The sequence below is a fragment of the Oncorhynchus keta genome, chromosome 11, assembly GCF_023373465.1.
Source record: "Oncorhynchus keta strain PuntledgeMale-10-30-2019 chromosome 11, Oket_V2, whole genome shotgun sequence".
Lineage (NCBI taxonomy): Eukaryota > Metazoa > Chordata > Actinopteri > Salmoniformes > Salmonidae > Oncorhynchus > Oncorhynchus keta.
This window is the reverse complement of record NC_068431.1, coordinates 49,504,507-49,515,488: the sequence shown is the minus strand read 5'-3', so window position 1 is coordinate 49,515,488 and position 10,982 is coordinate 49,504,507. Positions and strand designations below refer to the sequence as shown.

The window sequence follows — 10,982 nt, the reverse complement described above, 5'->3', positions numbered from 1 at the left end:
GATGATTTGTCCTGGTACAGTCATTTGAGTTTTTTTGGTTGCGTTTCAAAAAAATGTATATGACCAGTTCTGCAAGATTATCAACTGTTTTCTGTCACTACAATTCAAATGGATTGCCAAAAACAAGCTCCTGCAATATTTTTTGGGGGAGTGGAGGACAGAGAAGTTTGAACAGTTTGTTAACCTTTAGTGACATACTTTACAACAGGCAACAAATACCTATCCTTAACCGCAAGACTGAGCAGCATTCGACGTTAGTGTATGAGACCCCCAAAAAAAAAAAAATCTATGAACATGAATCTGTGAATGAGGAAAATTGACAATTCGAGCAATGGCTGCATAACTGCATGAACTTATAATAATGATGTAAATATGTATTCCTATCATGGTGCTTCTTCTTCTTCTACACTACAGGCATTACATAGGTTTCACACAACACACTACAGTCACCTCTTAGAAAATGATGTCAAACAGAACAAAATGGAAAGTTTGCATATTTTGGCATTTTTATGACCCTCCAAAGTTTCACAGCTATTTATCTTGTATTGGTGTAGTGTGTTCTGTTCTGTTCAACACTCTGCTTTACTTTTTTCTAGATGGGAGTGCTCAGAGGAATAGCAAGTTGGGTGTGACCTTAATGTCCTTGGGGGGGGACCTTAAGTCCTAGGTAGGTCTGATGGTGGAGGAGGGAGAGGGGGGGAGTCCTGAGACGCTGTGCGGCCCTTTACTCTGACCACGGGGACAAAAATGGACAGGTGAGTGAGGGAGAAAGTCTCTTTGTATTGAGCCACTATCACTGATGGCAGACTAACTGCTACTGTACACTGACAAGTGGCATTTCTTCTTCAGAATCACAGATAAGCCAGGACGTTGGAGGCTTACCCTGTTGGGACAAGGAGGGGGGCCGTTAGACAAGCCTTACCCTGTTGGGACAAGGAGGGGGCCGTTAGACAAGCCTTACCCTGTTGGGACAAGGAGGGGGGCCATTAGACAAGCCTTACCCTGTTGGGACAAGGAGGGGGCCGTTAGACAAGCCTTACCCTGTTGGGACAAGGAGGGGGCCATTAGACAAGCCGTACCCTGTTGGGACAAGGAGGGGGACATTAGACAAGCCTTACCCTGTTGGGACAAGGAGGGGGCCGTTAGTCAAGCCTTACCCTGTTGGGACAAGGAGGGGGGCATTAGACAAGCCTTACCCTGTTGGGACAAGGAGGGGGCCGTTAGACAAGCCTTACCCTGTTGGGACAAGGAGGGGGCCATTAGACAAGCCGTACCCTGTTGGGACAAGGAGGGGGACATTAGTATATATGCCATTTAGCAGACATTAGACAAGCCTTACCCTGTTGGGACAAAGTGGGGGCCATTAGGCAAGCCTTACCCTGTTGGGACAAAGTGGGGGCCATTAGACAAGCCTTACCCTGTTGGGACAAAGTGGGGGCCATGAAGTAAAACCTTACCCTGTTGGGACAAGGGGGGCCATGAAGTAAAACCTTACCCTGTTGGGACAAGGATGGCCGGGGTGGGGTGGTTGAGGTTAGGTGAGGCAGCTGTAAACACACATCAAGCAACAACATGCAGAACTCTCTACCCAACAGAACTCTCTACCCAACAGCAGCACAATCCTGGAACCCAGGTTGGGCCTCACTGTGCATCAGCAGCTTTCCTCTACTGATTCCGCTTGCTTTGGTGCCCAATAGAGCAATGAGTTGGTACAACACCCACACACACACACTCCTTCACTCAGAGAGCAAAAAGGACCTGTGTTGCATTTATCAGATGTTCTATTGGATGCCAAAAATGATAAACCCTATAGGCAAATGATATTAATGTAAACATACACCTTATGATTAAGTGGTTTATATTGCATGATGTGGAAGGGGAGGAGTAATGTTCAAATGGGGCTAGACTCCCAGAAAGAAAAGAAAAAGCCAAAAGAGGAAACGTGTATAAAAAAAATGTCCATATAAGAAAAGGCTACAAAAACCTCCACTGGCCCTCTGGCATCGGCACACAGCAACAATTCTCCACTGGCCCTCTGGCATCGGCACACAGCAACAATTCTCCACTGGCCCTCTGGCATCGGCACACAGCAACAATTCTCCACTGGCCCTCTGGCATCGGCATACAGCAACAATTCTCCACTGGCCCTCTGGCATCGGCACACAGCAACAATTCTCCACTGGCCCTCTGGCATCGGCACACAGCAACAATTCTCCACTGGCCCTCTGGCATCCAGCATACAGCAAAAACCTCCACTGGCCCTCTGGCATCGGCACACAGCAAAAATCTCCACTGGCCCTCTGGCATCGGCACACAGCAAAAATCTCCACTGGCCCTCTGGCATCGGCACACAGCAAAAATCTCCACTGGCCCTCTGGCATCGGCACACAGCAAAAGGCACCACAATATTACTCTATTTTTTAAGTAGTGAAAAAATTGGCACGTGTTTTTATGCTGTAAATCAAAATGTACATATAAATAGAGTTTTCCCTATAAAAAAAGTCTTTGCTGTTAACTAGTAGACAACTTTTGCTAAAATGAAAATAAATATTTCATTTGTTTAGAATATCTGTCAGTTATATAAAATAAAAATATTTCTTATAGGTGCAGGTTTATAGTATATAGATTTTTTGTTGGTAGGTCGACTTCGTTCTTTAGTGGGGTGCATTGTCCGGTTTGGACCGCGAGTGCGTCTGTCTGGTCTGTACGTTCCCGCGTGCACCGTGCCGCCCCGTAGAGTGCGACTGAGAAGTCCGACTGTCGGCTGGCCTGTAGATGGTGGAGGGCTCCGCGTTCATATTCTGCATACTGAGGAAGGGCGTGCTCTCGCCTTCTTCCTCCTCCGACTCGCTGTCCGTCAGGCAGCTGCGAGAGCCATAGTCCCGTGATGCCTCGTATCCTCGCGGCGCTACGTGGCCGTTCAGCCTGGACCTCCGCAAGCGCCGACCCCCTCCACCACCAGGCCCACTTCTCTTTGGTTGCTCTCGGGAGGACAGGTACTCCTGCGTGGTCTCGTAGTCTTCTTCCTCAGCCAGCCGGTAGGGGCTGGAGGGCAGGCTGCCCGTGCTGTCGTTCAGGTAGGTGCGGCGCTGCTGCCGGTAGGGCTCCTGGCGCTGGACGTCGTGCAGGGGCACCTGGTAGCGCCGCAGCAGAGGCTGGTCATCTTCCAGAGGGTAGCGGGTGTGGGCGGCTGGCGGCAGGGACATGGCCTGGCTGGTGTTGGGGGAGGTGATCTGGAAGATAGGCACCTGCGGGGGCAGTGAGTAATGGAAGTCCACTGGAGAGAGGCGTGCCGGCGTCGTCAGGGCCGACACATACCTGTGGTGAGGGTGAAGATGGGAGTGGGGAGGAGAAGGGTGGGGAGAGGAGAGAGAGGACCAGGCCAAACAGCAGCAGCTGAGTTAGATGTCATGTCTAACAGAGTGACGTGGGACAGGGACCCACCATCCACTAACAGCAGTAAGAGACGTTGAGTTATTGAGCAGAGGTTTGTCAGTTGTGTGTGGATGGTGTTTGTGACATCCTTGTTTGTCTGTTCATTCAGTCAGTTTGCTATATCTTTGTTATGTTAATAAATATGTTCATCTTATGGGTTAATGTGACATTTAACCAGTGTTGGGGAAGGTACTCTGAAAATCTAGTTAACCGAGCTACCAATTACTTCAAACTAGAAGAAGTTATGACACACTACAGCTACCCTTAAGAAACATATAGTTAACTTAACTAAATCAAATCAAATGTTGCCAAATAAGCTGAATACAACAGGTGTAGTAGACCTTACGGTGGAATGCTTACTTACAAGCCCTTAACCAACAATGCCGTTCAAGAAATAGAGTTAAGAAAATATTTAGTAAATATTTAGTAAATATACAAACAAAAAAAAAATTGGTTCAATCAAAAAGTAACGCAAAAAATAAATGAGGCTATATACAGGGGGTCAATGTGGAGGGGTGGGGGGGGGTACAGATTAGTCTACGTCATTTGTAAAGGGACTACGCATAGATAACAATACTTCGAGTTACTTTGAAAAAGTAGTTCACGACATCCACACTACTTCAATCTAAAATGTTATATACTACAAATTGCAAGACAGACGAGTTCAATACTCCCCAACACTGCCTTTAGCCTGAGGGAGGGTTATACCTAGGAAAAACATCAGTGTGTGGGTTGCGCTGGGTTTTGAGGTGCTTTAATATTTAGATTGTACAATGTGTTGAACTAGTGTCCCTCTCCCCCAGTACAGTCCCTCTTCCTTCATATGTTCTATGGCACTGGGGGAAAAACACAGTACACACTTTAGGAAAAAGCATCTGAAAGATCCAATGGCAAATCTAAAATAAAGTGAATCACTGTTCCACTGTAATCCTGTTGGAAAGATTAGCATTGTTCAGTCAAACGTTAATGTTAGCCTACTGTAGCTATTGGATGAGCGCACTCTCACCAACTTAAAAACACTCTAAAACTAAAATCTTAACATCGTAATTGAAACAAATGAGTGGTCATTGGTTTCCAGCTGAAATTAGTAAATAGAAACCAAAGTTCTGTAAACTTCTAAGCCTCGGGAAACGATGAAGATGTGTCCCTACAATAACACCGGCGCTCGATCTTTAGGCATACGGCAACCCAGGGCGGAGGTCACAGTAGAGTTGACAACCACAGCCACACCAGAGACCTGCCAGCTAGAGCTCCACCCCGGAGATCAGATCTGTTGTTCTGCCCTCCGTGTCTTAATGAAGTCCTTACGGTATTCAGCCTCCTGTTTTGCTGCCATACAGAGTTAGGGGAGTACAGTACAGAACAGTGGGCTTGACACAGTAGATTCTTCACAAGAAAGCTGCCTGTGGGATCTTTCCTTTCGACCGGCTTTGACACGCAAAACACTTCACACCTTAATACAGTAAAATACAACTGGATATAACTGAATGTTTGTATACCTACAATATCCTTTATCAGAACAAGACACAAGAACAGTAGCAATGTTGTGACCCGTCTGTCCTACAGTAGGCCTATCTCATCATGTCTGCCTGCCTATGATATAGTATTTGCCATTGACACTTTCAAAGTGCCCTCGCTGGCCTCTAGGGGCTGATAGAGAGCCAGCTGTAAAACGAGGCCTCCTATGGTGGGCACTAGAAAATGCCCCGGTGCCATAACCACAGAGATGGGCCGTGTTCCCTTCCCACCTGTCGCTGTGTGGAGAGTCCCCCAGCGAGTCGAACGAGTCTCCGTACTGCAATCCCGGCCGGTGGGGCACAGTAAAGCCACAGTGTGCGGCACGCCTGGCCCGGGCCTCCATGCACGCAGGACTGTTGCATTTACTGGTCCCCACGGAGGACGACATCATGCCCGGCGAGTCTGAGAGGACACTGTCAGTCCGCTCCAGGCTCCACGTCCGCTCCTCGTGTCTGAAACGAGAGAGGACCAAAACATAGGGCTGAGCTGGAGGATAGTCCAGTGTGCGCCTGTGTGAATCATTGTCCTGTGTGCGCGAAATGTGCATGTCAAAACATTTAGCTGTGGATGTTGAGTGACGGGTTACCTGTGCGTGGATGAGCGTGCGTGGGTATAGGAGTTGTGAGATCTGGAAGACGCGTGGCTGCCGGGGAAAGAAGCCACTGTTCCGTGCCGTATGACACGCTCCGTTGCAGGAACATTCTTTGAGATGTACTAAAAACACAGAGGGAAAAGGGTTTGGAGAGATGGCAGGTATGTTCTGGAAGGAGAGGCTTAGTTACTGAAGGCAGTTAACCTGTGACATCCCGACCCTTCAAGAGAGTACACATGGTCCACTATAGGAAAGTACCATTTCGGATCCCATGGTACAAAAACTCCACAAACAAACATTTAAATCAAAAATCAACTTACCCATCCATCAAAACCAGTAACCGGTCAGTCAGTAAAATAATCAATGAATGTGTGACTCACATCTACCATGGGTATCTCCTCAGGGCCAGGTCCTGGGTGATTGGGTCCATTCGCTAGGTTCCGGTTGGGGTGATCTGCACACATGTTCTGCCGCAGGTGATTGTGCATCTTCTTCCTCTGTTTCCTGTGGAAGAGAGTACCCCCAGTCACTCACATAGATCCTGGCATAGACTGTTATCTCCGCTCCAGGGCTATCTAACGCAACTAAACCCATTGTATACTGCCCTGGGTTGACTTACTTGGTTTTGCAGTAGGCCACTACACACACGATTCCCACCACCAACAGAGCCACGCAGATACCCGTGATTGTCAGGACTCTTTTCTGATAGAGCTCCTCCGCCTCTGTGGACACAGGCACAGGCACGCAAAGTACAAGGGGGGGGGGGAGAACAAAACAACATCAGCCCCTTGAAGTGGAAGGTGTTAACCCCATTTGTATCCCATCACACCAGATCCTGATCCCACACCCCCTGCTCCTGTCTCCACAGGTTCTATACTCCCACACCAACCGATACCGCAGATGCTGCTCTCCCTCTGCCCATGTATCAAAGCGGCAGACTTACTGTACCGACTGTTGTGAACGTTCGGAAACATGAGCTCGCTGACAGTCCAACTCCAGCCCCTTATTATAATGGCTAATGCACAAAAGCCAGTAAATACGAATTGTTATTACAGGAATAATTGTGGTTTCAACATCCTTTACCAAACAAGAAGCCTGGGGTGTTTGGTAGAAATGTAGTCGAAGTGTTTGACATTTAGACGGCTGACATTAACTGGGGAATTTGTACAGCCTTCTCTCGAGATGTGGATGATCGACATTCAATTTACATGAAATGTATTTTAATTGCTGTAGCAGATCTGTGCTGCGCAAATGCAGTGAGAATTGTTGGGCTGGGTTTACTGTAACTCATGTCACTGTTCTAGAGGCATCGCTCTAATTGGAGGTCTGCTCAAAACAGGAAAGAAAACAGAAAAGCTGTCCCAAATCTGCCACTCTGATTGTAAGAGTGCCTCATTCATCCAAGAGATCCCGTCTGACTGGAAGCCCATCAGATCAACACAGCTAGACAGAGGCCGCTCAACCTCTCACTGCCCGCTCTGCAAGACCATTTTACACAGAGGCACTCAAACAAGCAGAATCGCAGGTAAGGGGACCCTGCAGGCTTTGAACATGCTCTACATTCAATGCTATAAATATAACACAAATGAACTATAAAAATAACTATTTTTGAAACTATTATTACATGTCGTTTGACGTGTCGTTTTTTTATGATCAACTAAAAATAAACTAAAAACACATTTTCGACCGCTTTCCTTTCCCGTAGAAGTGCTCCTGTGAGGAGAGGAGAACGTGGCTGAATCAGGGGAGAGTGGAGGGGAAGAAGGAGCAGGCCAGGGGGAAATACTGATGGTAGTAGTGGGCCTATGATGAACAATGTCATAAAAATGAATTGTATTTGTACAGCTCCCACCCATCGGAGGTTGCCTCTCTCTCTCCCACTCCCTTCATTCACCGGCAGCATGGGCAATTTTACATCAGCCTGTCGCTGCAACTCTGTTTCCTGCCACTATAAATAAATCACCAAGGCTAGTATTTATTTATAGTGGAGAAGAGCAATAGGTCAACCATATTGGTTGTTATCGAGTGAAATAATTTTCAAAAGTGAGAAGAAACATTCTCGGAGCCTCACACAAATTTACCTGATTGTAGTTTCAAAATTGTATTTTTTATATATTTCTTTTAACCGTGAGGTCTCATAAGAAAATATAAAACTCCAGCATCACGGGCAATTCCTCGGGAAAGGAGGTACTGAAAGAACAGACTATTTCTGTACGCTCTAAACAAGGTATGACATGCTCATACCACAGTAACTTCACTCGAAAGAGTCCAGTCACACAAAGCATTCTACTGGTGCAGACAATTCTCCGCCATAGTAAAGAAATGGATGGGTGCAGGTAGAACAGAGCAGGTCGACTTGCAAAAACTCTATAGTGAGGTTTCAAATGAGAGGAGGTTAGAGGTTAGAGGTGAAGTGTTGAGGGGAGGAGGAGAATGACACAGTTAAGATGGGCAGCGTGGATGTTGGGGGAGGGAGGGAGGGAGGGAGGGGGGGTAGTCAACTGTAAACCTGGCATAGCATGCTAACGGGGGGCAGAGGTAGAGGGGAGAACATGAAAGCAAATCCCGAAGAGGCCTTTGGTTCAGAGAGGAGAACAGGGGTGTCCTATTTGCAGCACTCATTCCTGAGCTCCTGTCTGTGTCTCAGGGATGTGGCGAGGGATTCTGGTGTCGGCTAATACAAGTTGGAACATGGTACAGTTCCTGCTTTATAATGGGTGGATCATTAAAACATGTACCATCACTATCAATTAAAAGTACAGTACGGGAAGTACTGAACAGTGTGTGTGCGTCTGTAAGAGAGAATGAAAGAGAGCGCGAGAGATGGAGGGAGGTGAATTTGTTTGTGTGTGTGTGTGTGTGTGTGTGTGTGTGTGTGTGTGTGTGTGTGTGTGTGTGTGTTTCTGTGCCTAAGGAGGGCTGAGGGGTTATACAACTCTTCCAGAGTAATGCAATTCAATTCACACTAGTGTTAACACTAGCCAGGGTGTGTGCCAACAGAATCACACGAAACTACGCACTCGCACTGTTTATTCTGTCGTAAACAGCGGGCGTGGGGACGGCCATGGAGGGTTACACGGATAAGTCTGAAGTCATCAACCCTGGAGAGAAGATTCCAGAGGGAGTCAAGACTCTAATAGGACACTACTTCTCCCTGAGTGGAGGATGGATGGAGGGGGAATCTAGTCTACTCCATAAAGGGAGGATCCATGAATCAAGCAGGCTTCCATATTGATTTCTACCTGCTCTACAGGTCTATAGTCCCTTAAAACCAGTTCATCAAGAATAACTGCTACATGCTCTCCTGTCAGATTGTTCACATGGTCGAATGTACTGTGCATGTGGTGATGAGGGCTGCAGATTAGGACACCCCGTGGTAATGTTAGAGGGAGATTCGGCTCCACGGGGCAGCCCAGTGAGTTACGGTTATGGTTGATTGACAGATTGATTAACCAATCAATGGGACCATTTACTTTAGAGTCCAGAGGGAATGGAAGCAATGTCAAACAGAACGGAAGGAGATCAAAATACACAGCTCTAGTCAAGCTGGGAATTCAAATGAAGGATTGTTCCATACCCATAAATTCAATCCCAAGATGCTCTGCCATTGCAGAAAGTTGACAGTTGGGAAAACAACAACGACAACAACAACAAAAAGAAGGAGAAAAAAAAAAGAAAGAAGAAGAGACCAGTTTAGGAGAGACGCCTTCCAACATAGATAAAAAAACAGATATATCCAGTATGTGCACTGAGCAACAGGACTGACGGGACAGTCGGAGACATGGATGGTGAGTCAACAGTTACAGTGGCAGGATGGAGCTGGACAACCATCAAGATAAGACGACCAAAACATCCAAACAAGCGCCACACACAACAGACACAAGACAACAACAAGCAGTTAGTCAATCTAGACTATGGCATGCAAAACCAGACATCACGCTGCCAGAACGGCTGCATGGGATCTCTGGGCCAACCGTTAAGGGTAGATTAAGACTCAGCGCACTACTTAGCTAATGAAACATTATATTACCGCTACAAATGGGCCTCTAGTACAAGAACATAGTTTTAAAAGTCTAGATTAGACGTCCAGTTAGTGGATTAGAATGTATCGTCCTGACTATAAGGGATGTTAGACGTTACACAGTCCCATGGTTACGGTTCCGTTCAGCACAGGCAACGCCATTCAGGGAGGATTTGATAGGACGTGACATGTTAACAGAAAAACCTTACCTGTTTGCAATTGGAATACAACACCAGATCAATTCACTCCGTAGTCCTGCATTAGAACCGCGTGGTGGTGAGGGAGGGGCTGACCGCGAGACAATAAGGGCATGTACTGTAGGAGACGTGGAACCTGCGACTGCACTCAGAGGGATACATGTCAATTTGAAGACAGAGTCCGTCTCAGCAATCCGTCACTCAACCTCATCTAAGGACCAGCACCTTGATACTATTGACTTGAGTGAAGATGATGCTTCACCTCATCCGCACAAAATTAAGTAACCCAGTCAGATTGAGGGGGGTTATATTGCATGGGAAATCAAGGCCATGGGGCGAAGTGGAGAAGGGCTGCCTGCACCATTCAAGCTTCTGAGCCCATACAGTACATCTGAAAGCTCACTCGCTCTACACAGGTCGCGGCAAATCCCTGCTGTTGTCATGACAACGTGCTCTTGGGTAAGCCCCGGCCCTGCTGAGGGGCTGAGGCGGTCCAGCTTTCTGTACAGGAGTCAACGAGATCTCTGGGGTAGGGGAGACACCCTGATAGGAGAAGGGAAGGGATCTCATACGTGGGATGGATGAGGTTTGGGAAGTGAGTGTGGAGGGGTGGAGAGGATTCTGTCTGCTTCTATATAGTTCTGTTTCGGCCTCAAAACTAACTTCACAGCATGATAAGGATTACATTGCTAGCCCAGAAATGCTGAAGAGGCTGATTGTATATGACTGTGGCTCTACAGTCTCCTCCATTATTCTGCACTGTTTAGGTAATCGCACGAGTATCGATACAATCCTTCGAAATGGGAGAATCCTGTTCTAGCAGGTCAAGTTAACTGTTTGGAAAATGTAGCCAACAAGCAAATTCTTAGGTTACGAGATGCATTTCTTCTCTGGCTGACTAAGTAAAGTACATTTCGGATGTACAAGGGTTTTGATACAGTGCTGTCACTGGAGTAGTCCTGACCTCGATTGTCACTTGGAACACGTTCGGAGGAAATTGGTGCCCAGAAATGACCTCTCCAGTGTGCTTTCTGAATCCAGTGACATGTCAGATCTCGCACTGGGAGAGGGTGAAGAAAGGGTTTGAGCGTCACCCCTTTCCGCCTGCCTTTTCACTCATTCACTTTATTATTAAGTGGAGCCTTAAGCTTGTTCCCAATGCTACTCTTGTTTACACGCAAAGTCCTCTCTGAAAAGGGATCACGCATGGCTGGGAACT

General features: G+C 47.1%; 1 protein-coding gene across 3 annotated transcripts in view; it reads right to left on the bottom strand.

The window, feature by feature from the left end:
* Positions 1-273: 273 nt before the first annotated feature.
* LOC118390492 (pro-neuregulin-2, membrane-bound isoform-like) overlaps positions 274-10,982 on the bottom strand; it is a 108,533-nt gene continuing 97,824 nt past the window's right edge. For all 3 annotated transcript variants that reach the window (XM_035781114.2, XM_052457397.1, XM_035781116.2), the window contains exons 6-11: positions 9,123-9,146; positions 6,165-6,267; positions 5,926-6,049; positions 5,540-5,667; positions 5,184-5,405; positions 274-3,318 (exon numbers count right to left, since the gene is read on the bottom strand). In XM_035781114.2, the coding sequence (XP_035637007.1) occupies positions 2,655-3,318; positions 5,184-5,405; positions 5,540-5,667; positions 5,926-6,049; positions 6,165-6,267; positions 9,123-9,146 (1,265 nt within the window). In that variant the 3' untranslated portion in view covers positions 274-2,654. The remainder of the gene's footprint in view (positions 3,319-5,183; positions 5,406-5,539; positions 5,668-5,925; positions 6,050-6,164; positions 6,268-9,122; positions 9,147-10,982) is intronic.